This window comes from Netta rufina, assembly GCF_964035555.1.
Source record: "Netta rufina genome assembly, chromosome: 10".
Taxonomy (NCBI): Eukaryota; Metazoa; Chordata; class Aves; order Anseriformes; family Anatidae; genus Netta; species Netta rufina.
The window spans coordinates 14,054,304-14,080,355 of NC_140133.1; the positions used below are offsets into that span (position 1 = coordinate 14,054,304).

General features: G+C 44.8%; 2 protein-coding genes across 2 annotated transcripts; one reads left to right on the plus strand and one right to left on the minus strand.

Annotated features, from left to right (window-relative positions):
• The first annotated feature begins 4 nt into the window (after nucleotides 1-4).
• Nucleotides 5-6,860, plus strand: KCTD6 (potassium channel tetramerization domain containing 6). Its single transcript, XM_084292711.1, has 3 exons — nucleotides 5-99; nucleotides 4,200-4,308; nucleotides 5,493-6,860. The coding sequence occupies exons 2-3, from the start codon at nucleotides 4,282-4,284 to the stop codon at nucleotides 6,177-6,179; spliced, it is 714 nt and encodes a 237-aa protein (XP_084148837.1). The 5' UTR covers nucleotides 5-99; nucleotides 4,200-4,281; the 3' UTR covers nucleotides 6,180-6,860.
• Nucleotides 6,861-7,909: 1,049 nt separating this feature from the next.
• Nucleotides 7,910-26,052, minus strand: ACOX2 (acyl-CoA oxidase 2). Its single transcript, XM_084292981.1, has 15 exons — nucleotides 25,895-26,052; nucleotides 24,970-25,137; nucleotides 23,876-24,038; nucleotides 21,501-21,652; nucleotides 20,922-21,029; nucleotides 19,659-19,778; nucleotides 19,097-19,212; nucleotides 18,515-18,687; nucleotides 17,014-17,176; nucleotides 16,135-16,325; nucleotides 14,693-14,854; nucleotides 13,615-13,720; nucleotides 10,668-10,885; nucleotides 9,589-9,721; nucleotides 7,910-8,640 (listed from the first exon to the last, which is right to left on the minus strand). Exons 2-15 carry the CDS (start codon nucleotides 25,127-25,129, stop codon nucleotides 8,578-8,580), a joined length of 2,028 nt encoding a protein of 675 aa, XP_084149107.1. The 5' UTR covers nucleotides 25,130-25,137; nucleotides 25,895-26,052; the 3' UTR covers nucleotides 7,910-8,577.

Sequence of the window (26,052 nt, forward strand, 5' to 3'; positions counted from 1 at the left end):
CCCGCCGCCCCGGTCCGCTCCCCCCCCCCCCTTGCCCCCGCCCCCGCCCCCGCCGCCGCCGCCGCCGCCGGGCCCTGCGCGGAGCCGGGAGCTGCGCCCGTGAGTGCGGGGCCGGGCCGCGCCGCGGAGCCTTGGGGGGGGCCGGGGGGGCTCGGGGCTGAGCGCCCCGGCTCGGGGCCGGGTCCCGGTGCAGGCGGAGGGCGGTGGGTGCCCGCTCGGCCCGGGGAGCGAGGGGTTGGGGGGGGGGGAACGGGAGGTACCGGGGGGGGTCCCGCAGCCCCTCGGGGGGCAGCCCCGAGCCGCTGGGGGCTGCAGGCGGAGCGCGGCGCTCCCGGCACCGGCTGTGCTGAATCACGGCCCCCGGGGGGGTGCAGCCGCCGTGAGCTGCCCCGGTGCAGCCCCGCACCCCCCCAAGGTGCTCGTGGGTGGCCCCACGGAGGGGGTCCGCGGGGTGGGACCGGGGTCCCGGGGGGCTCGGGGCTCACGGTGGGGCTATTTGGGGGGGGGGGCAGCGCCGGTGTTTGTCTCCATCACTTAGGGTGAAGGCTGAGCACCGACCTACGGAGCTAACGGAGAGCGGGGGCTGCGAAACCCCACGGCATCCCCGTGCCTTGGCGTGGGGAGGGGGCGGGATGCTCCCCCGGTGAAGGCAGGCGCTGTGTGAGCAGATTTGCCAGCCCCCAGCCTTAAGAACCCGCTGCCGCCGTGCTCAGGGCAGCTCGGGGCTGGATCACCCTGGCTCCGTGCTGCCGGCGGCTCCTGGGCTGCAGCCCAGTTTGTGGTGGTTCAGGGGGGTGGCTGATAGAGATTTGCTATCAAAACTTGCCTTCGGATTTTGAAGAGAGGCTCAGGAATAGAGGGGTTGTGCGTTGACAGCGTGCTGGGAGCAGGAGTTGCGTTTTCTCGTCTTTGGGGATCCAAATGTCAGGAGCTGGGAGCTCACCAAGTGGGCGAGTAGCTCGAGATACCACGTGTATTTATCCGTATAAATGCACGGCTGGCTTTGCACAGTTCCTGTCAACTTAATGTTGATCCTGAAACCCGCAGTACCTACGGAGGTTAAACAATTTATGTAGTCATTGAACAGTTTGTGTTGTAATTTTGCTACCAAACTGTCCATCAATACTCCAAGCAAATCCTTCAGTTCATTTCTTGGAGAAAACTAGCTGAAAAGCATTCGGAGCAGCTCAAGTGGCACGTGCCTCTCGACTTTGACCTGCTAGGTACGTTTCTCCTCCTTGGTGTAGCTGTGTATGATGGTAAAATGCTCTGACTTTCTCCAGGTGCAGCACACAGCCTGTGGCCTTGACCAAGTGTGATTGATGACCATGATCCTAGCAGTTAAAACGCTTCCCAGTGCTGCTGGCATTCCCTGGGTCCATCCCGGACGTGTGCGTGTCTGTTCGCAGATGCAGACGTTCAGCTGCCTCTCATTTGCTTTCTCTGAATCTCAGCTTGCAAAATGGTTGCACGTTAGTAGCTCTGTGCCTGGGAGAAGCCCTGCTGAAGTTAATGGGACTACCTGTTGCAGTAATGTTGCTAGTAAATAGCCTTGTAATCCTCTGAGTCATAAAATATTAAATAAGAGTGAGCGTTTTATGAATGCAGGTATCCAATTTGGTGCATGTACTATAAAATGATGACTAGGGTGCTTTTCTTCGAAGGTACTTGCCTCTCATTGCTAATTTCTAGCTCTGGATGTGCTTGGTGCTGGGCTATGACAGCTCCGATGACCCTGGTAACGCTGCGTGTCTTCTCCCCACTCGCAGGAAAAGCTTAATGAAGGCACGGCTGTAGGTTGACACGATCGATGCGCTCCTGCTTTCACCAAAGAGCTATGCCCTTAAACGGTGTCAGCACTCTGTCCGGCTGAGGTTCATCCCACACCAGTATTTCTGGCAGTTATTAAAGGCAGGCTGTCCTGGGCTGCATCAGCGTGGTGATGTGGTTTGTGAGTCCTTATCTCAGGTGGTACCTGAACAGCGCTATTTTTGCCCGTGAAGTTGTCTGGAAATGCAGAGCTCCCAGGCTGGTGCGGGGAGCAGCGGATAGCTGTGGTCAGGCTCAAGCATTTTAGGATGGCCTCCTTGTGCCACCCCTTTGTGCTGTGTGTTTTGCTCCACCGTGAGCTTTGCCAGGTGAGTCTGTGCATGCCTGGCTATTCTCAATCCTTACACAAAGGTCAGTGGGACTTCTCGTTGCCATTTCTGCGTTGAGGGCTGAGTTTGTTTCAGCTAATTGCTCTCGTAACTTACTGTGGTGCTGCGTAGCAATACTGTGATCAAAGATCAGTTCATGATCAGAAAGTTGCCGTCATACAGGCAGTTGAATCTGTTTCTTTCACTGAACAGTTATTGATGGAAAAAAAGTCTTGATTCATCTGTACTTGGGACTCAGTGAAGTTCCTGGCCGGCTGTATTATTTCAGCTTCAAGTGAGTGTTGTTCTTGAAAATGAAATACCTAGGCCAGTCTCTCCTATGATTTTAATACATCTTCATGCTATACTAGTGTTGTACATGGCCAGGGGAACAGCTATAAGTACGCGTTCCTTAAAGAAGGCAAAAAAAAACCCAAACCAGAAACCAGAATGTGAAAGGTCTGAGCTATTGATAAAAGCTAAGGAGCTGTACTTGAGTGACAATTCAAAATAGAGAAAACCTGAATGACTTCAAAAAAATAATTACAGGCATTGGCAAAAGAGCTCGCATTCCAGGTTTATCTACTGGTGGGGGTGTGTGATTTAGTTTACTTTCTTGAGGCATGCTCCATCGCTAATTTGTAAAAATGGGATCCTGGTACGACTCGTTCCGTACCTTAATTCCTTAGTCTTCTGTTGTCTGACCTCATGATTTTCATGCAGTGGTTTTGTGTTTTCTTCTCTCGATAAACCTCAAGTGTAGCTGAGGCAGTGCCCGTGCTGCTGCCCCTCAGGCCTGGCCTGTGGAGAGCGCTGCGGGCAGGGCAGCGGAGCCCAGAGCAGGTCGCGCCGCGTTGTTCTGTGCAGAATGGCAGAACTTGCCTCGTTTTCTAGGAATGAGAAGGGCCAAGGTTGGGAATTAACCGTGAACCGTTCATTTTTTGAGAACGTAGGGCCCTGTCTCAGCTAAATCCTCCAGCTGCTTTTAGCTGTGTCCGTGCGCTGAAGTTTGCTGGTACCGGGGATGGGAGCAGAAGCCTCGGTAGCTGTGTAGTCTTTAAGATGTAAAAATAAACAAAACTGCGAAGCTGCACCCTACTTAAAGCAGGCTGACCTAAATTTTCAGCAGTTCTAGCAGAGACGCAGATTCTGGGTAGGGAATAGAGGCTTACTGACAGCTGGCTTCTCTACCCGGGTGTCCTTTAGCATGGTCAGCAGGCCACCTTTGGAAAGCCTCCGCTGGTGCCTGGGCTCATTCATGGCCCCTGCCTCAAGTCAGAAGCCAGGCTGTGGGTTTTTCTTGCCGTGCATGTGTGGAGAGAGTCCCCTTGTTATGCAAGTCAGCGGTTCAGCATCTTCTGGGAAGTTACAGCGTGAACCACTTCTCAAATTGCTTTCGTTGGAGCGTAGTTGAAAGGATGTTTGATGTCCTCTAGCTCGTCCCTAAAGAGATTTCTTTCGAGAGCGTGTGTCTGTGCAGTCCATTCGTGCGCTTTCTTTGTAGATTAATGTTCTTGCTATCAATTGCAGTTCTCCGCTATTGAATTATTAATTCTGCAGTGAGATTTTTTTTTCCTGCTGTTCATTCTTTCATGCTTGATTTATTCTTCTGCACAGTTTGAAACTGGAGCACGGGAATTTTGACTGGCGTTCATGGATCGCGTGCATGACCCCAGTGGTGAATAAACAAACTTTTTTAATTGGGAAAAGGACACTTGTCTTTCAAAGTGCTCAGTTTTCCAGGTGAAAAGTAGGCCATTTGTAAATGTAAATTGTCCTCAGAGGCACGTTGCGTGTTGTTTAACGAATCTGGGATGGTCAGAACAGCCAGCAGAGTGGCTCCCCGTGTGCTCTGGAGGCAGTGCTGTGGTAGTGTGGAGGGAGACGCAGGGAAAAGCTCGTTTGCAGATTCTGCTTCTAATGTGGCTTTGTAGCTGAATGCTCTCCTGGCAGAGAGCCTGCCTTTGATTAGAAAGCATTCCCCTTGGTTGTTCTTGTAGATACTTAGTCTGCCATGTTTTGTTGTTTGTTTTGTGTTTTTGTGTGTGCTTTCTCCTGCAGGGAGATAATAGGAGGTGAGCTGCGTATCCTTTCGACAACCTTCTGTTAAACTTGGAGTACCACGGTTCAAGCAATTGAACAGATGGATAATGGAGACTGGGGATATATGGTAAGTGATCCCGTGTAGATGAGCTGCATGACTGGGCTTTCAAGATCTCGAGGTAGGAATCCTTGCAGATCTGTCTTGCGTAGATCCAGAGTTTCAGTTATGTGAGAAGAAGAACTGAGTGTTAGAGGATCTAACTGGAGTGCTTCCCCTCATGTGCTGTTTGTGGGGAGCACTCCTGTTCTATTTCCTAGCAAAAATCAGTGAGTTCTTGACTGAGCATTAAGCTTGTTGTTGCCATTTTCCTAACACACAAAACATGAAAATAGTTTGTGCTTCTTGCATATACTTTTAAGGACTTCATCATGTTATTTGTAAGGAAAAATATTTTTCCTTTAAATCCTGTCCTAAACCAGACAAATGCATCTTATTTTTCTCCTCTTCTCATTCTCTAAACATTCTGCTGCCATGCATATGTCTCTTTTTCTCTGGCTGGCCTCAGTCCTGATTGTTAGGGTTGGTGGCCAGATGGGATTTATGTTCCTTTCTCTCTTGCTTCCTCATGTGCTATCTGGAAGCTGATGCAGACTGGCTTGGTGCTCTGCCCCCTCTTCTATGCAGCATGCTCATTTTCAAATAATCGTTTCTTTTGAGAGTTAAAAGCTGGAAGATTTTTGTTTGCTTGTTTTAGTGATGCCTCTTAACCAATGCATTGATTACTTTGATTGTGAGCTCTTGGTCTTGTGCCTAAACTTGCACTGTCTTCCTCTTTTGAGGGAGAAAAAGAGGCTTAAGACTTGTTCAGCTCATTTTTGTTGTTGTTGTTCTTCCTCTTGAAAGAGTGACAGATTTTGAAAGTAAGGAGCACTGATGGACCTCATTCAGATTAACTTGTTCTTCAGGAAATGTCTCTATTTTCATTTCCCCATCTGTAAAATAGGAGAAAAAACTTGTCCAAGTGCAATTCTTAATTCTGTGACAGTACCTCAGTTGTTAAGATTTCTAAAGCATTCTGGAAATGTGCTTTCTGAATGTGAAGTGTGATCCTGTCTAGTTGCCAGCTGTGCCTTGTTGCTGGGTGGCTTGGATTTGCACAGGTTTGAAGACCGCTTAAAGGCTCCAAATGGGAGGAAGCGAGATTCTTCCTGGAGCCTGCAGTTCTCAAACAGCATTTGCCGTGTGTGTTGGTGAGGTGATTGAATCTTCTCACCGTGGCTTGATAAACTTTGCAATTTCTCTCTTTCTAGATGACTGATCCAGTCACGCTAAATGTGGGTGGACACATGTATACGACATCCCTCACCACTCTAACGAGATATCCCGACTCGATGCTTGGGGCCATGTTCAGGGGAGACTTCCCCACCGCCAGGGACTCTCAGGGCAATTACTTCATTGACAGGGATGGACCACTTTTCCGTTACGTTCTTAACTTTTTAAGGACCTCAGAGCTAACTTTGCCACTGGACTTCAAGGAGTTTGACCTGCTTCGGAAGGAGGCGGACTTCTATCAGATCGAACCGCTCATTCAGTGTCTCAATGACCCCAAGCCTCTGTATCCTGTGGATACCTTCGAGGAGGTGGTGGAGCTGTCCAGCACCCGCAAGCTGTCCAAGTACTCCAACCCGGTGGCTGTCATCATCACGCAGCTCACTATCACCACAAAAGTCCATTCCTTACTGGAGGGCATTTCAAACCACTTCACCAAGTGGAATAAGCATATGATGGACACCAGGGACTGCCAGGTTTCCTTCACTTTCGGGCCTTGTGACTACCACCAAGAAGTGTCGCTCCGAGTCCATCTGATGGAGTACATCACAAAGCAAGGCTTCACGATTAGGAATACCAGAGTTCATCATATGAGTGAGCGTGCCAACGAAAACACAGTGGAGCATAACTGGACTTTCTGTAGACTGGCACGGAAAACAGATGACTGATTCTGACTCCGCAGGAGCCATTTCAGTGATTAGCAACTTAATTGAACAGTAAACCCAAGAGAGCCTGGATTTTGACTAAAGCAACAATGTGGTCTTTTTTTATACAAGTATTTATTGTTTATCATTAAGGACTGGAGGAGTTTCATTCTCTAGCAGCTCTGTCCTTTTGTCCTGTCCAAAAAAAAATGCATGTGCCTGTTCAGTCAAGACACCTTTTTGTTTGAAAGAGGGAGTCTGAAGAATTAGTACAATAGGGTATTTTGTGTCATTAACACAATTCTCTGACGCAACTTAAAGTGCTAAAATTACCTCTGTTTAAACGGTTTCTAATCCATCTAATGCTACACCACTGGGAGCAAGAAACAAACAGAATTTAAGAGGCAGATGGGGAAAAGCTGCTATCATGTAGACTAATTTAGTTTTTAAATCAATAAACAGTATTGTAATATTCTGCAAAAACAAATCCCACCCTTTAAAAGTACTTGATAAGTACAGTTTCTTACAGTTATGACAACTGTTTCTTTCTATGCATATAAATCAAGCAACCAAATATTATCTGTAGCCATGGAAATATGATTAGAAATATTTATATTGGATTCTGAGTGCAAAATGTCCCTGTGGTAGAATTCTTATTTTTAATGCCTGGTGCAATATTACTCCCAAGTGTAATGCCTGCCAGTAAGAAGCTAATAAAAATGTGAAATACAGAATACTATTTTGTATTTTGTTTGTCTTCTAGAACTCTAGTGCTTTATAAAACCCCCAAAGCATGTTATTCGGTGCTTCAGAGTAGCACAGATGCTCTGGTAGGGCTACATTCTCCTCCACGACTGACATACTTTCTTCCTTTTTATCTTGATCAGTTGATCCAGCTGTCCTCATTACAGAAAAAAATCTTATGTTTGGAAAACTATGCACTTTGACCAACATAAAGATGGCAAGTATTTGTACGGACCACAGGGATGGGGACAGAGGGAATGCTTGCACTAAATACTTGCAGCTACTAGCCAGTGTTATCCAGTTCCAGTGATTTATCTAATAGCTGTGGATATCATATATATATGATTCTGTTATTTTAACTGAAGTACTGTTTCTGATGCTGTTTGATTCAAGGCACTCTGTTTCTGTGTTCTTTCCTAATTTCACATAGCCATTTATGCTTCTCTTGGGCACTTTGTCACCATTATTTGTAGAATTTCTGGTTACGCTCTAACAAATGCCATTGGGAGTAGAGTTGATGTTTGTTTTGACTGAATGGATCACATTCTCCTGTGAAGTTCTTGTCACAATTGTTTATTACCACAACTGCTTTCATTTCTGGGCTGTGTGGACCATAGCTCTTTGGGGATCTAAAATGGGGGTCTGGAGTTTTGTGGCTGTTTCTGGCTCGTGAAGCCTGGAGCCTTGCATCCCAGCTCTCAATCAGGCTTGTCTCAGCGTGTATTCCTCTGTCATATTTTGTCTCCCCTCTTCATACATTGTAGGGATTTTGACTTTTGTAGTAAGTGATAGTAAGAGCTTCTTTCTTCCAGAGGTGGAAAAGAAAAGCTGAGCTGATGAAGCTCAGGAAAAATAGTTGTTTCTTGCCTGCAACATATGCTAAAAAATATCTGTGCTAGCTGTCGCTGAATCACAAGGTGTTCTTTGCAAAACTTCATTTACTAGCAAGTTAATGATGGGCCCAGAACAACCTGGCTTTTCATAATTATGAAGTCTCATAACTAGAGAAGTGGTATTCCAAATAATACACTTTATTGGAGTCCAAGATTTATCAAAAGACAGTATGAGCAACTCTATTAATGGGAAGGTAAATTCTGCAGATAGTTGATATTGGCTTTGTCTGGATCTTCATTAGCAAGAAATACTTAACTGCTGAGCAAGTTAAGAGCTTTTTTCATTGTTGAAACAAGTGCATTTTCTAGCGTGCTTCCTGATATAAAAGAGTTCCTAGAAACCAAGGACCATAATTTTACATTCCTTAGGTTTTTCACTAAAGGTTGCTGGTATTTTTTTTTTCTGAAGATACTATACAGTTAAAACAAACAGAGGCTGAGCTCATTGTCTTTTTTTTTTTCCTTAATCTGCATGTAGTAGATTTAAAAAAAGAATAAGACAAATGGTTCAGTTTCTGATGCTATCTGAACGTTTCCGTTAGAAAACAGCAAAAACAATGCTATTTCTGACTAGACTGCTTCATAAAAGTGGGTACCACTCACAGTTGTTTGGCTTCTGTCTGATTAAATGCAAATGGCTGGCTAAGAATCATGTTTCATACTTGTAGCAATTGCAAATAAGCAACTGATGATTTATCTCTGATTAGCTAATATTGATGCTTCAGAAATGAACTGCCGCACAAAGAGTGGGAAGAATGGCGTGCCCTTCATTTGGATCACAGTCTTCATAATTTCGATAGCTTGTTGTGAAGAAGTGGCCGCAAATACTTTTCATAGGCTGGGCTTATCTGTTTGGAAAGAGAATGCAGCAGTGGATTAATAGCAATAAAGGAAAAAAAAATTATAACCTCTTCCTGCTTCTTAAGACTGATCTCTGAAATGCAGAAATTTTACTATACATATATATATATATAAAAAAGCTACTTCAGTTATGTGCAGGATCTTTCCCCATCAAGTGCTCTGTCCTTCATAACCAGTACACAGTACTTCTCATACAAAATGGGACAGCATACTATTTAACTTCAAAAAATGTGCTTGAACTTGAATGTTTGCTATAGGCAAGTTTTCTGTTCAGCTGTAGACTTTCAAAGGGATTGCTGATTACCACAGTAAACGTTTCACTTAAGGCAAAATGAGTTTTCAAATAGCAATAGCCATTTGCATCATGCAGGATTTTACATTTCTCCACAATATGGATGAATGAAGAAGTGAAAGTAAAATGCTAAAGATGAAGGGTAAAATTGCCTTGCTTAACATTTATAGTCTTTTTGGTTAAACACATTATTAAAAAAATTAAGTATTGCACCTGTAAAAGTACCAGTGAATGGAAAATACCCTGCAGTTAGATAGAGTTGTGCCATAATATTAACTATGTAAACAGACTGTAGTTTTAGCTTATGTAGTACAACATTACGTCAGTGTCGTAACCTTAAAAACAAAAACCACACCGGTAGCATGACAGTCCAGCTCCCTTGTACAAGTTCTGGTACTTTGTGTGCTGTAATTCATCACCAGATTGTAGTTGCCCCTCTAGCCCACGAGCTGTTGCATGTCTGAGCTAAGACCGTAGGTGGCATAATTGGAATATCACAGTTCACTGTTCAGAGCGAGATACTTAGGATTAAGAAGTCTTATGCCATTTCACTTTTATCTGTATATCTTTGATTAAAAGAAAAGCAAATAATTTCTGCTCTGGCTAATAGAGAATTTGCTAGGCTGTAATCCAGCAGCTGTACCTGCTGGTTGGTTGGTGACTTCTGAGCCCACTCGTAAAGCCGTTGGTAAACGTTTCCATCATAACTGCCGAGTGCAGAATTCAAGCTCTTGTCTGTGAAGTCAAAAGCATCCACTAGTGGAACAGCATCCTTCCTAAGGAGTAGAGGAAAGGCAGTTGTATTAGTCAAGTAGGTATTGCTTTGTAAGGGAGAAAAATAAACTTGAAAGTCAGTTGTCCACGTTCCTTGGTCTAAAATGATTGTGGTGGTTTTCCTTTTGCCTAGACTATAGGGAAAATGCTGCTTGTTTTGATTCCTCAGAGGCATGTTCTATTAAAGCCCTGAGTTAAGTCTTAAGCTTATTGCCACTTCAATTCTGTCATTAATTCTGAAAACACTTGCTGTTTGGCTTAGTTCTGTTCAGCTCTTGGTTATGGTGTATTCTTGTTTTTCTCCAGGTGACTTAAGTAGGACCTTACACACAGTAGCAACTCACTTCTCTGCACCAGATGTTAATCTGCTCTTAACAACACTGAGCAGTGAAAGGTCAGCCCTTTGTGAAAAAGCCTATGTGAGCATTGTGGTAAATAAAACCTTAGCATACTTCGGAAGTCACCTAGTAATAAATAGTGTCAAGCGGATGCATCTGATCTGGATGTAGTCAGAATTGTTTGGGTACCAGTTACAAGTCACCAATGGCAACAGGCTGTATTAGCTGCAGCTTAAGCAGATTTTGCACTGTGTGATCGGTTCCTGTAGCTGCTTCCTGCCAGTGCTGTTTTGACTACATATTTTCTTGCTTTCGCTGTGCTGCAAATGGTATATTCAGGATTTCTTGATTTATAACTCACAATTTCATTTTACAGGACTTTAATTTAGTGATTGCAGGGAAGCTAGACCCTTAGATTTGTTTTGCTGTGAAAATGAGCTCTGTGTAGATGTTTCAGTGAATTTCTAATGCTGCCAGGCAATGAAAATAAAAACTGGGTGAGGTGAATTTATTCTGGAAATGTTGCCATAGGTGCAGCAGTACCATTTTGTATTTATTGCAGGGACAAACTGAATGGCTGTGCAACTCCTCGTGGGCTAGAGTGGCTCACCGAATGACACCCAGGAGGTCCAGGTATGATGCTGTGATCATGTCCATTTGAGCTCCAGATATGTATCCATCATGCAGAAAGAGTCCTGCGTTTGAGAAGATACCGTGTAATGCAAACAGATCACAGAGATGTTTCATAATCTTCTGGATGCCAGCCTTGTTCTCAAGTTTTTCCACAGTCTCTACAAAGTTTTTCACAGTGATGTAGTGGCAGTGAGCCTGGAAAACAAATACAATCAACAGTGAATGCACCTCTAAACACTTCTAAGTAGGCCAAGTGACTCAAACATTCTTGCAAAGAATATAAAACCTTTTCATTTCCCTGGCACTTTACCAGTCTGTATTCTTTGTCTGCTGATTGACTAGGCCTTTTGCATTCATGCCTTACTGCTACAGTAGAGGAGAGAAATGGGGGGTGTAAACAGTCAGCACTGTATTTGTAAACTCAAGAAAACTGCTTCAGCAATCTTGGTGGTACCTCACATATTTGTGATGAATACTCCAAAGAGTTTGTATGATGGAAACCCATTGGAATGTGCTTGTGTTAATTTCTAGCAAGTGAATGTTGTTTATATACAGCAGGAGAAAAAACTCCCATTGGGTTCAGTGGCTATACAGCTTCAGCTCGGAAAACATCCCTTTCTGTTGGAAGAACGTCCAAACTTACCTCTTGCTTTTGTTGTTTCAATTAAACTAATAATGTCAGGGTGAGACACCAGTGGAGTGTCTGCTAACTTGCGGAAATACCAGCTCAGCACAGCTGAGCTCCAGAGTAAGTGAAACAGGATGACTCCACCTGTTTGAGGGGGTGATTCTTGTTATGTTGACATTCCTCTGGGTGGTTAGTGATGTTGGTATCTGCGTGGTTTCACTCCTCTGTTGTACAGTTCTCCTCCCAGCTGTGGGTGTATGCAAGGCACACCTGTGTTGCAGCTCCTCCTAACAGCATGGTCAAGCAGTGTGGAGGTCAGTGTGGACTGCAGAACCTGCCTGAGAAACTGGGTGTCTACTCAAGCAATTAAACTGTGTGGAGTCTGTAGCAAAGCTCTAACTGGTGTCTGAGCCACCCGGCTGAGAGCTGGCAGGCAGTTGTTCATATGGCAGTAGTGTGGGTGAGGCTCCAGAGAAGGTGTGGAATAAGTAGTAAATACAGAAGCGCCCCAAGAATACAGCAGGCTGTTGAGGTTTTAAAGCTATGGGGAAGATAAGGTTTTCGGGCAACTCTTACTCTCCCTGAATATATCTAAGAAGCCCTGGGGGCCTGGATCCTGTTTTCTGAGGAGCCTAGCAGCACAGTTATCACTTAAAATATAACAGCTAGGCCTCTGGGTATGTTAAGCTCTTTGGAAACTGTTTCCTTCTGTCTAGCCTTGTGCCTAGGTTCTCCTCCTTCTCCATCAGAGAGCCAGATTCCCCTTCTGAAATGTGGTCTCTCTTTCCCTTCATTCCAGAGACTCTGGCCACCAATTTGAGCAAGTAGAGGAGGAAATGTCTCGTTAATGTTTGTGCACAGGGAGCACTGGACAGAAAGTCTTTCCTAGAGGTAATCTCTGAATAGGAATGTTTTGTTTCAGTTTCATTCCACTAAAATGTATTTACATTTAAACATTATTGGGAAAGTAATTTTAAAAATGTTGCTTTGATTAAAGGAGCTCTCCTCTTATTGTTGAGGCAATTACACAGTTATTCTGCTCTTTTGGGGTGACACACAGCAGACAGGTAACCACAGATAACGCTACTGCGGAGAGCCAGTCATACAAGATCACTTACTCAGTGAGTTCTTGTTTTGCAAGATTAAGTAACTGCACTTAGTAGTATGAGAGGATCAATGCTTCTAATAGTTTTGGAATAATTTCACCTTCACTAAGAAAGAGTTTGGCTCATCAGGGACTGAATACAAAGTGGCTGTTTCCTTGGGCTATTTCCTACTATGCGAGCATCTAGATGATACTGCTATGTTTAAGTATGCGTAGGGTTCCTGTTTCCTTGCAAGGGGCTTCTTGCTGAGTCCATTTCAATTTGGGTTGGTCCTGGCTGAACCACAGATTACAGCAAGATGTTTTTCATTAAAAATTGAATGAAGCTAAAGTAAGCCACAGATCTGTTTCACAATATTCCTTTCCTTAGTGAAGGAAGGAAGGAAGACCTTCACCATAATTGTAGACAAATTGCATGTAACCACATTAAAAAAGAATTTTGCTTCCTGGAGATACTGAAGTATCAGTGATTTTGGCTTTCATTTATATTTAGGTCCCTTTTACCCTCTTGCTTTCTTTTCTGCTTAGTTCTATACTAACCACTTGCTTGGGGGAACTAATGCTGATTCTATTTCAGCTGAAGGAGTGCAGATTGCCTATCCAACCCATGTGAACTGGGAGTTGTTTTTAGGCCTCTAATTTGTCTTTGCTGATTTAATTTCTTTCATCAGTAATTAACACTGCATTATCACAACTTTTCATTTTTTCCCCCTGCATTTATCTTTCCTTGTGAGAGCAGCAGATGTAAGAAATAACACACGTTTCACCCTTGTGGTAACTCTACCATCTTTCAGTAGGGTGGCTTTGGGGAGGCTTTCATCTGAAAGCCATTAACAATGAATTCTTATTAAAAGCTGAACATAAATTGGAGATGGTGTGCTCTCATTACAGGCCATGGGAGGTCTGATTCTGCTACTGGTGGCAGCAGAACTGTGTGTTTTGTCTCCCTTTTGCTTCTATCCCCGCTAGTCTTTTTCCACCTGGCCTATGCAAATTTTTGCTCATAGTAGGAATTTGTTTCCTACTATGATATTCTGCTGTGCAGACCACAAGGGTGGCATGGTCTTTGTGGTGTCCCTTATATGCTAACAGAAAATAAAAAAAATTGAGACTTTTAGGCTAATTGTGCTGTTTCTATTTCATATTGTATCATAATGATGAATGTCAACTAAGCACGTAGATTTTGCTAACCTTTGCAGCCTGTACCAGCTGTACTGTGCACTGGTTCCAAGCTTCATGCTTTTTGACTCCTGATTGAATCAAGTCCTGGAGCTTAGCTGCTGTGCTGCTTGAGAGTCTGGAAAATTAAAAAACAAAACAAAAAAAAAACCAACAGCATAATACTTGTATATAAATATAGCAGCCCACGTGCTCATTTCATATTCAGACTTGTGCATGATCAAATGTCAAAATGGCATTTCAATATCTGAATTGAGAGAAGTTTGATTATGCAAAATCCGCACCCAGACCACCCAGGTACTAAAGGATTTCTGCTTTTAACTTCCATTATTGCTTACTGGGATTCTTCTGATTTTTTCTTAGGTTGTGTTTAAGGACAGCTTGCAAAACAAAATAAAGCAATGACAATATTAGATTATGTTGTCTCTGCTTTTCTAAATGGGGATCCAAATCCTGCTCCCATTTACAGCAAAGCTTTCAGAGGATGGCTGTGTTTTTATACCAGTTTGAATGACAGTGGGATTGCTTATCTGTTTACTTGACTTTCAAAGATGACACCTGTATGACCCATAATACTAATGAGACCATGTGCGATACCATTCTGAACTGAAGAGTTGAACGAGTAGTTGAAAGGCTACAGAATGAATGATAGGCTTTGTGTTTGCTGTGGTATTAATTGAACACAAATGCCATTTTTTCAGGTACGTGACATTTTAACTTGCTGTATAGGACTGCACAAGGTCCAATTGCCTAGAGGTGTTACTGGATGACAACTCAGTGATGTGGTCTGGGATTTACTTGAGTGGTGTCATCAGCTTTGTACAGAATCAACTCTCTAATATAGTTTTTATGTAGCACATGGCTAAGAAACTTTTGATGTTCTGAACATGAAAGTTTCATATTAAACATTTGACATGGCTGTTAAACCTGTCTGAGGGGTTAAGGCTTCCTCTTCTTTTTCAGGAGCAGATGGTGCCAATTCTTGTGGAATTCTTTATTGTACCTCCCTTTAAATCAATGAAGAAGCTGAGCTCGTAACACATTTCTGCTGTCAAACAGAGAAACCTTCTCTCCCGTCCTCTGTACTGACCTGATTGCTGTGTGTTGGTAGGCCTCCACATAAATGTCTGGATTGAGAAAATCCAACTTGTTCTTGGCTGGACACTTCCCAGGTTTCACTGCAGCCAGATAAGTGACAGATTGTGGAACAGGCTGGCCAGCACTAGCTGCTGCGAAGCACTTAACCAGGAACCTGGGAAGAACATAAAAAATCAGAACAGTCCACTGTCATGATCTCCATACACCAAATGGACATGCAAAAAGTAGAATGGGGCTTCCCTGGACTGGGTGAGAAACAGAGAAGTGTGACCTATCCCATCAGTGGTCCAAAAGGGACTGAACAAAGGGATTGAACCAGTGATGGCCTTTAGTTTTGCATGGTACTTGTAGTCAACTGATCTGTGATGGGTCTCAGGGGTAGCCTGTTCGCTATATTTAATGCTACAACAAATCTATAGTAATGCTTTTATTTATTTATTTATTTAAGGAAGGAACTTCCTGTGGCTATTAGCAGCCTCAGCAGCATGAGTATACCCCTTCCCTGGAAGTGTCCAAGGCCAGCTTTGAGCAACCTGATTAAGTGGGAGGTGCCCATGGCAGGGGGGTTGGGATGAGATGATGGTTAAAGTCCCTTCTAACCCAAACCATTCTACGATTAGATATATTGTCATCTTTGCAATCTGAGACTCAGTACTGGGAGTCTTAATGGTGGCTTGAACACTCAGTCACATAGTAACAAACATGAGGTCCTTTCCTAGTGCTAAACATGTGTCCAAGGAGCATTCCCCACTCCCCTATTTTTTTGGCACCTCAGCTATGACCTGGAGTGACTATGTCTGGCCACGGAAGGTTACAGCATTTCTCACCTGACCTTGCTATTGATCCTGTGAGAAAAAGCAGTAATGAGTGCTGAAGTGTATGCATGGAAGCACAGAGCTATGTGGTAGCAGCTTTGTCTGTGAGAAGTGTACTGGCTTTCTCCTTCTAGTAAAAAAGCACGTTATTAAAAGTTCAAGCAGATGTGGTTTCTTTCTCTTCTGTTTCATCTGCTCTGGATAATCATCAGTCTGGTGTTCTTAGAAGCATGACTCATCTAGAATCAGTATCCAACAACTTTGCCTTCTCTGCATCAAACTCACTTTATCAATATCATGTTCTATCTGTTGCTTAAAAAAAATGAAACTACAAAGCTTGTATAGCAATGCTTTTGCTGCACTACTAGACTAAGAGGAAAATGAGGTTATGCAGAACAGCACCTGCATATGTCCCCAAACCAAAAATAGAAGAGAGAATCCAATTCCCACACACCTCCATGCCTACTAGACAGAAAACATGAATAGTTATGGCCTGAGTTGTATTTTTAGAGGATGCTATGAGAAAGGAGTAGCTGGTTTTACTGGTTTTTGAGAAGAAGTGGTAGAAGCTGAATAAATTAAGGGGCAGGTTTTCATCTGAACAAATTTGAATTGTTACCTGGCAGTTTGCAGGAGCAAAATTGTGTTTTCCCCTTCATAGATACAAGAGGCAAGTATTTTAGTGTACAAGGAAGGGAGTCCACTCAGCAGAGAGTAACCATGTCCTCCGCATGCCCTGAGGCAGATCTCCACTCCTGCAGTGCAGTACTGACTAAGCATAGCTTTAAAGCCTGAAGAAGATGCATGAAGCTGTTTAAAAAAAAAAAAAAACAAGTAAAAAAAAGCAGATTATTAATGGTGGAAGTGTTCTAAAGCAATCCTCTGAATATGTTCACAAGGGGTAAAGTTTTCTTTTTTTGATTTTGTACAATTTCTGGGCATGAGATCCTTTGCATGCCAGTGCAACACCCAGTCCCCAAGCATGACTCTTGGTTTCTGACTGGGATGCCACACATGCCCGTGCTGGGCATGGTGCGGTTGGCTTACGCATTTTTGGGTTTCTCTCAACCAGCAGTGGCTTTGGCTGCTCTTGTTAGAAGCATGTGTTCAATTTAGGCTTCCAGTTGCAAAATCGTATGTTGTATCTGCAAAGTCACGTTTTTGGTTTTGCCTGTGCATTTTAGATGAAGTTGTGAAATAATGCTTTGCACCACCAGCTACCGGGAACGATGTTTTTATCAAACAAACATGCTTTTCAAGGACACTGCACTCTGTACTAGTTCCCAAAGCCAACAATTTGGGGCGGTAAAGAAAATGCTGTTGCTGACTGGTTGGAGGCCTAGGATAAGGCATTTCATCCTTTACCGCTTCAGCCTTCCCGTTATCTAGCGGTGAGAGGAATGCTTGTCCAGTTTGCTAAAGTACTTTGAGACTTAGGGATGAGAAGGGCAATGTTAAGTGCAAAACAGCTGTCGGAGCCGATCTTGCAGCAGCTCACCTCTGGCAGTGAGTTGAAGTTCCTCTCCTGGATCTCTTTGTAGCCCCTGTCAAACAGCTTGTGCAGATAGTTGTTGACGAAATGGAAGGCATAGGCTGCTGCCAACTGAGGCAGCAATTTCTCTTGCTGGGTCTGGTAGTCAAGGATTTTTGCTTCTTCTTCCCTGTTGGAAGACAGGTGATGAAGTATGGAAAGCATGAACACGCACAGCCACTGTTAGTTCACCTGAATGTCTTTCATTACCAAGAAGCAGTACGTGAGAGGGATTTAGCCATCTGCTTAGTCTCCCTGCTCTCCCCGTCCCTGTGCTGCCAGCTTGCTAAGCCGTTAGACAAACAAGCCCAACTAGGAAAAGAGTGATTTTTCTTCTGTGTTGGTGAACCAGACTGTCAGACTGGAAAAGGCTCTGCGTGATCAGTCAGTACAGAGAGGGGGAATAGAGACTGCAGGAGAGGAAAAGGAGGAAGAGCAGCAAGTTGGCAGGTGGCGTAGCCGAGGTGGTGGCACTGCACCCTGAAAAGCTTTTGGTTTTTCAAACTGGATCCCCTGGTTCTGGGTGTAGATAGGAGAATGCCAGCCTCAGCTGATGCTCCTGCAAGGCAGACAGAGGTAACTGTGCTCTGATACTGTTTTCTGTTCAATCTAAAATAGAAGTGATGAGGTTATAATTAAGCTTGTCTTAATAGCTGCACCTATGCTTATTTTTTTGTCAGTTGTTTCAACTTGCTGATTCAAGTAGAAAGCAGAAAATCTTCTTTCAGGTAGAATTACCTTTTGAATGCACAGTTTGATTAAAAACAGTTTCTTCTCTGCTAGGTCAGACTCCTCAGTTTCTTTGAAAGCACTTGAGTGTTAATTATTTTAAGCTTTCTGAGCTTTTTTTTTTAATGCTCTTTGTGGCTTCTGCTGCATTTAGAATATTTAGGACTTCAAGTGATGAAATTGGTTGTCATAATGATTCAGCACGCTGTGTTCCTGTGTTTGGTTTGCATTTGAAACAAACCACGTTCTCATTAGGAGATTTAAGAGAAAATGTTTGAAATCTACTCAAACGAAAATACCTATTTAAAAATTACAGGGATTTTTACCAGACTAAGAACATTCACTGTTGCAAAATGTGGTTATTGGAACTGTCGATGCTGGATACTGTTTTAATGTTGCATCCATTAGTAGGGTGGTATAGAATAGGAATTCAGCAACTTGTCTGTTTTGTCTGGATTCTGCTGAGTTATTGGGAAGCCAGTTGAGAAAAATAGGTTGCCTGTGTGAATTGCTGAGCTATTCAAACTATGAAACTTATCTCAGAAAAATCTGTAAACATATTCTTTTGTCCTTTGACTGAGGCTTATTAATGTAAATATCAGGAGAGCATGTTTGTAATATTCTTCCTGTCTGGGACAGGAAATAAGCCAATGAAAGCTGAAAAATAGAAACACAGAGTGGTGTGGTAGAACATGCTGTCAGGTCCCCTTCCCACCGCTGCAGGCTTGCATGGCATTACCCAGGATTTAACTTGGACTGCCGGCGAACTGCAGAGTATCTGATGGCAATGGTGCAAGCTTTCATCAGAGGTAGAATAACTTCATCTGAAAGGAGGGAAACACGTACTGTAGTCATAGTGAAATAATTAATCTTCTGTGACCCACGTCTTATATAGGTGCCATCTGGCTGAACCTAGAACAGAGAGAGGATTTGAGATGTCTTCTTTGATACTGCAACTTCTTCCTACAAGGGATGGTTGTGTAAGTTCTGTGTGTAGAATAAAATGAACACTGAAATATTTCACTGAGAGCAGAACTAAATATTTCCATGTGTGATGGGGGAAACCTGTCTGTTTGAAGAGACACATTCTTACTGCTTTTACCTTGGATATTTTCCGCCAACCCCTAACCTTTGAATGTGGAATTCCTGTTGCAGATTTTCACTTAGGATTCAGATAACTTCTACCCTTGATAAAACTTCAGAGACTTGCATACACCTCAAAGGGAGACTTTTGTACTAAATTTAGGCAGGTCGCTGTCGTCTCTCTGGCTGTGTGATGAGAGTCTGATTGGTGAGTCTGTGATTTGAATGCCGTACATACCTCACAAAACTTGTTCAGCATGTTCTCCCTGGGGATGCGCACATTCTGCAGCATGAGGTAGCCATTGTCAGTGTGCTCAAAATTCATTTTGGGACCAATGTCTCCTGCAGTTATGCCTGCAGCATAAGAAAACAGCCCGTTTATTTCCACTTGAACTTTTTTTTTCTTTTTCTTTTCTCAAGTTTGCAGCAGGCTAGGGATCCCAAAGGAAGGGCACGTTCAGTTTTCCTTCCTCCTCAACATGGTTGATCTTGCCTGAGGGATGCAACAGGCATTTGAGTGCTTTGTAGTAGCTTGTTTCCATAATCCTGCTATGGTGCTGGCTGGGGTCAGAACTGAGGTGTTAATGCAGAAGTGGTCAAAGCCACCCAGGCTTCTGGTTAAGAACAGGGCTCTGCATTTGCCTAAGGATGCAATGAATCTTCCTTTAGATAAAAAGGCTGTGGTTTGGCAACTATAGCCATCTCTGCTCGCTCTCACTGAGCCGAGTGTTTTAGAAAGCATTTATGGACAAAACAGGCAGAGCACCTGCAGAAGTGCTACAGTGCGTGGCAGTGTTTACCTGGGCACAGTGAATGGTCCCGAAGGCTGCGTATCTGCACGATGAAGGGATGCACGCCGTAGCACTTCCCATGCACGTAGAGCTGAGCAAAGACCACTGTATGGGTTGCTGACCTTCCCACTGTGAGGAGAAAAACAGCCACATTGCCTTGAGACAAGGCATGGTAAAAACACTTTCACAGTTCACAGCAGTCAATGCTAATTGTGCACTGGGTGTTGCCCAATGTCACACCCACCCCTGGCGTGGGTCAGGGTGGGTGTGATCCACAGGTGCTGGAAGCTGGAGAATGCCTAAATCTGCATTCTGAGCTGCTCTTGGCTCACAGAAGTCACATAATGAAGCCTGGATGACGAGTCTGCATCACCAGATGGGGAAAAAATAACAAAAGTTCACGCGTTACTGAGGGAATGGGAAGTGCTGTCTGTGTCTGTTCTGAGTAACTCCAGTTGTTACTGGAGACGCTGGGTTTGTATGGGGAGTGTTGCTGTCAGACCCCGGGGCACTGCAGGTGTGGTGCTGCAAGGGAAGAATGGGAAGTACAAAATGATGGTGGTGCTCTGCACCTGTGTACTTCCCCAATGTTAGGGAACAAAGGGAAAAAAAAAACAACTATATGGTGAAAATAAAAAGGCGATGCTCAAGCTGTTATACAAGTCCTCCTGCAAAGGAGAGAAATGTATCTCAGTGTTCCTCCAGTTACCATGATGTGCTCTGTTCCCTTGTGCAGGGGTGCCTAGGGTGCACATCGTGCTCCTTCGTTTGGGAGGTCTGGGAGACCTGCCCTCCCAGGGCTGCAGGGAGCTTGTCTCAGTTGTGCCCAGTTGGTGCTGACCAAGTCATCAGACACAGCAGGTAAGTGTTTGATGCAGCTATTAACGATTGTCTGATTTATTTTTATTTCCTGTGAAATACCTTCCTAAGGGGAGCCAGTATTTTCACTCTTGAATTTTTCATGCTGAGCCTGCCTGTTCTTAGGGATTATCTGCCCACAGCTTTTGGTTGTCTGAGTTTTATTTACAGAGAAGAGAAGATTGATTCTTGCAGAAGCAGGCATTTTCAAGGGCTTTAATAGACAATGGCGGCTTCATTCTGGCCTTTAAACTTGTATAAAGCCCTTACATCTCTTACTTGCCTCTAGATGTTTGCATCTCTTATTGAAGTCCTCTGCTGGCACCTGGGCCCTCAAACGTGGAGCTTAAGCAAGACAGACTGAGGAACTGAAGGAAGCAAATGAGGAAAACCAAACTATTGTGTGGTACTTACTGTCCCCAGGCCACCACTTCATTGCAGAGATCTTTGGTGTGTTCAGTATAAACTCCTGCGTAGTGGTATCAAAGACTGCTGTTGTTTCCAAACCCTGAAGATAAGTTCCTTTAAAAAAATAATAAAAAAAAAAATCTCCTGGTGCATCACAAGGGTGATTAGAGAGAGGGGAAGCTCCCTGGAAGCTGGTGTATGTACAATCACGCTTTTGGGGTTTATTCTTCTGGTGAGAATCATGAAATAATTCCCCAGTAGCCCCCTAGCACAGCATCTCCTGCAGAGATTTCTTGAGCCAAATTGTACTTGGGCAGGCTGCCTGGCTGGTGGTGACTGTCCCCTCTAGCCAGTGTGACTGCCTGGCATCTAACCATAAGCTTTCACCCTAGCCCTTGTTATTTTTTTCCACAATAGTGAAAACCAAACGAGGCATCTCCAGCTTGCTGATGAAGCAAAGGTGTCCTTGTTTTCCCCAGCCACCCCCCTTCAGTGACACACAGACAACTTGAACTCAGCTCCCCTGAGAATCTGGGCCAGAGCCTTTCATCCTACAGAAACACTGTGACCTCCCTGTAGCCTTACCGTGTCCCAGTTCAGTCTGGGCATAGCTTCCTATGAGCTGGTGTTTAGTGGCAAGAGGAATCCATTTGGCAACCTGTTCGTCAGAGCCCAGGACCGAAATACTTCTCATGAAGACACGGTGAAGGAGAAATGCCACGTCTCCTGCAACCGCCCTGGGGAGAAGGCACAAGTGGTGCTTTTACACTGATGAAGTTCCAGGGATGTGATTAATGCGGCAATGACGTGGTGGCAGTCACTAGGCAGTACCACCTGCTGAATTTTGATTTCTGCGTTGTCATACTCAACACAACGTGCAGCATCAGTACAGCATTGCAGGAAAAGTGTTCTTTCAAGCTGGTTTTGTTCCTTCTTTCATAACATACTTTGCTTAAATGTCACTAGCTCATTATTTTACTTGCTCTTGGAGGAATTAGCTGTTCTGAGTAGCAGATGCTGAGCTCCTAAAACACAAAGCCCAGCTCCATCAGTCCTGTGTCTCTGATAGCTCTGTAAACCCTTCATCTTTTTTTGGCTTCACAAGATTTTTTTTCCTGATTATTGAAATCCCATTCTAAGGCAGAGCTAAAAAAAAAAAATAAATAAAAATAAGCGCCCCCCACCCTAAAGCATGGTAGGCTAAATTACTTCCCATTCTGGAGAAACATCTCAGTATGTTGGCTTGTTGCCTGTACTCTTCCCTAGATGTTAGCTGTTGGTTACTCTCAGAGACAAAATACTGGGGTTCATGGGGCTTTGGCCTGACTTGATGCATGTTTTCTTGTGGAAAAATGTAAATCCATCCTGTAACACCTGTTTTAGTGTCTGGTCAGGTCCTTTGCCATCTGCCTGGCTGATAGGGCTACATGCATCCTAAAAAGCACCACTGCTGAAGCTGTCTATGGCAACTTGGGCACAGTGATTTCCATGGTGCAAATCAGATACTCATTTTCTTTAAGCTTTTTGTTTTTTGTAAGAAACCCTAAGAAAATAAGGAATACAGAATATGGTTAAATCACCTCACAGATATGAGTACAAGTGCTCTCACACCTAAAAATAAGCGCCTCTGCTGTTCTCATTAGCTTGGCTTTACTGCAGTGCTCTCAGAAGTGTCCTTTTCTAGACAGGTAGCTTTTATTTTTAACAAATGACTGTGAGCTTTCTTTTATACTGGACCTGAGAGAGAATTGGTTGCGTTGAAAAAGTGGGGAATACTATGGACAAAGAAGTTAAAGGGAAATTGCTTTGATTTACAGAGATAAATTTAATAAACCCCCTGGCAGCCCATCCAGAAATAATGCTACTGTATCTGTGATTTCAAAGCTGACTTTTAAATGTGTGTAAGTGATTCACCCTGTCCAGCACCAGGACTTTTGTCAATGAGAAGTTATTGCTTGCCTTGTATTTCATAAGAAAAGAGCTGTCCTTCCACGCAGCCTGTGTTCTTAATACAGCAAAATACAATCACACAAGGCTGGCACTGCTGAAGCTCTTGGCATCAGGGGGCCTGATGACAGCAAGCATAGGTAGGACAGACTGTTGAGTTTTCTGAGGTTTTTAAAATTTGGGATATCTTTATTCTGAGAGAGGAGCAAAGAAGTGCTTTTTATTGGGAATGTAATTATCAAGTAAAAGAGCTCTTGATGGGAAATTTCCCATTTATCACTGTAGGAGGCATAGCTTAGAATTATAATCTTTCATATGATGAAATATTGGAAAGTGACTTTGAGCGTCACTGATGATTTGTAAGGTGCAGACATTGCTCTTTTGAAAGAGGCTTTTCAACTTGCCCCTTCTGACTGACTGTGCAACCCCACCAAACTGGCAGCATGCACTGGGCAATAGCAAGCTTGCCTCTGCTTAGTAAAGGGGGAGAGAAGGTGGGGCAAACAATTACAAAGTGGCACTCAACTCCATGCAGAACGTTAAGAAAAAAATGTGAGGCATTTTATTCCATTTACCTACAAAATAAATGGTGTTACCTTGTTGTTTGTTTTTAATTCAATATGGGTTTTCTAGGTAACGAAAACGTAATGTTAACTTTGTCTGGAAGTCAGTAACGTAACTGGAACAGTAACACTTAATGGCTGAGGACAAGTATGAGAGCTGTGGCACAAGTAAAAACTTGCTGAAGTGAATATATCACGTTGGTGATGTGAACTGCTGTGATCTATCAAGCTGGGTCTGTGTGCTGCTCTTTAAGAAGTTCCCTGATGCGTATAACAATTTTCCCTTTACCCAAGCATGCTGCTGAAGTGAAAACCTGCAGCATGTTTGTATCAAAACCTGATCTGTTGACAGTTGGCCTGTCCCGACCTTTGATCAAGCTGATTCTTGTTGGCAAGCAAACCTTTTAACCAAAAGTTACTTGTACATTTATTAAAAAAAAAAAAAGTCACCTGTAGATATATATAAATTCAGGTCCATCCTCTCTCCATCCCATCTCATGCATCTTTTTTTGGAGGTGAACGGCCTTTCTGACTGCTGCTTCATACCTCTCATTCTGGGTTTGGAAATATTGATTTTCTCTGCTAAATACAGGGTCGCGCTCGATCACTTCAACTGTAAAGCAACATGAAGAGTTTATCTGAGAGGGCTGGAGAGCAGCAGGTAGCACCTCAGAGTCCCCGCCATGGAGCCTTGTCCCTGAGGGTTTGGTGGGGTGGCAGAGAGGCACATCTCCCGTGCTTTAGATCCGACTCTTTTACCTCCATATCTGAGCCTGGCTTCAACCCAATACAAAGCTGCCCCTGCTGTTTTCCTGTGCCAGCAGCAGGGCTGTGCTCACTGCACCACAGAGCAGGCGCAGGGTCCCCGCCAACACCCTAGAGCCCACCAGTGCTCAGCGTGCAGGAGGTGCCTTTCTGCCTCAAGTAGAGAACATCATGAATCCATGTGCATGATGTTCTCACGCACATGAAGCATGCAATTCTACTGACCTTGATCCTTTCTCATCTGATCACAGTATAACGTAGGTTTAATTATCCCTGGAGGTGGAGATGTTCAAGACCAGGTTAGATGAGACCCTGAGCAACCTGATCTAGTGTGTGGCATTCCTGCCTATGGCAGGGGGGTTGGCACAGGATGATCTTTAAGGTCGCTTCCAACCTGACCAATTCTTTGATACAAGCTTCTTGCTGGGAAGGGTCATCCAGCTGCGATCACAGCATGATGTGTGTTGCTGTGAAGTACCCCTAGCCCCGGTGCTGGGGCAGATGCCCACCTACATGACTCTCGGTCACTGTATCCCAGTTTAACCTGCCTTGGCAGAGAGTTTGGGAATGAGAACAGGGATGGGGAAAGGCTTCAAAGTGGCTGTGGAGGAGTTGCATTGATTTACACACGCAAGGGACCTTAACTCCATGCTCCTACTCTCTTTGAAGGCAGTAAGCGAGCACCTGGGAGTACAAAATCCACCATGCAAAGTGGCAGAAAGAGCAGGAGCATGGCACCTTGGTACCTACCCGCAGCCACCACCCAAAGGCTCACTCACCAACTGCCCTCCGCACCCGCGTGTGCTCAGCTCCGCCGTCCAGCACAGTGGTCAGCCCCTCCACGCTGAAGGAGGCCGTCTGCCTCTCGCTGGCGAGGTCAGGATTCACGCTGCCAAGGCCGATGCCCTGTGCGTATTTGCTGGTGCCCAGCAGAGCCATCCTGACGGCTGGAAGTGATGGGGCTCGTTAGTTGTTGGCACACCTTTAATCAGCTGCACAGCGAAGAGTGGGCTTAGCCCCAGTGGATTGGCCCATGCCAGGGGCTGGTGCAGGCAGGTGGGCTGGCCCTGGGCACGGCTTGCACAGGGCCACTTTCTGCAACTATTGCAGAGCGCCACAGTCAGCAAGATTAGATGTACTTTGTACACAAACAGGCACGCTTCCATGCTGGTTTAAAAAAAGAAGCCCTGCCTTGCCCTTGTTGCAACGGGAGTGGAAAGAGAGAGCTTGAGGCACTCCGAGACCTCAAAACACGGGTTGTATGAGCTTTTTATTTAACAAACTCTTCACTTTCATCACCTCGTCCTTTCCCAACGTTGTGAGAGGAGTCCGGACTTGCACGTTGCACAAATACGTGTTAAGGGTGACGGCATTCCCAGCCCCTGCCCCGTCCCCTCCCCAGGATAAGCTGTGACCTTCCAGTGCCTGTTGCAGCAGGGGGTGTTAGTAGTAGCAACAACACTAAGGAGTGTTACTAACAACAAGAAGCATTAATAATAATAAAAATGCGATGGGGAGGAGCAGTTCCTTCCCTAGGCGGAGAGCTGCCTGCCTTGCCACGCTTTTTTTGGGGCAATACCACAAAAAGTTGGATCTCTGCGGGCTTTGCACCGCCTCTCCCACTCCGCGCCCTGCCCCTCAGCCTCCCGGGCCTGCCGCCCCGCTCCCTGCCTGCGGCCGGCCATGGCGGCAGCCGCCCCCTACCTGCTCTCGGGGCCTGCCCGGCCGCGGCTGCCGGTGCTCCCGGGGCCGGGGCCCTCGTCGCCGGGGGAGGCAGCGCCCGCCCCCCTCGGGGCGTGTTGCCGAGGCCGGGGCCGGGCCCTGGCGGTAGGGCGGCGGCTGCCGGGTTGCGGCGGGCTGGG

Bases quoted from the DNA above. Each gene is read 5' to 3' on its own strand.
- KCTD6 (XM_084292711.1), top strand. From the start codon at position 4,282: ATGGATAATGGAGACTGGGGATATATG. The intron at 4,309-5,492 runs GTAAGTGATCCC...CTCTCTTTCTAG, and splicing joins ATGGAGACTGGGGATATATG to ATGACTGATCCAGTCACGCT.
- ACOX2 (XM_084292981.1), bottom strand. From the start codon at position 25,129: ATGGCTCTGCTGGGCACCAGCAAATACGCACAGGGCATCGGCCTTGGC. The intron at 21,030-21,500 runs GTAAGGCTACAG...ATTTTTTTAAAG, and splicing joins CCAGACTGAACTGGGACACG to GAACTTATCTTCAGGGTTTG. The intron at 19,213-19,658 runs GTAAACACTGCC...CTTATGCTGCAG, and splicing joins GGACCATTCACTGTGCCCAG to GCATAACTGCAGGAGACATT.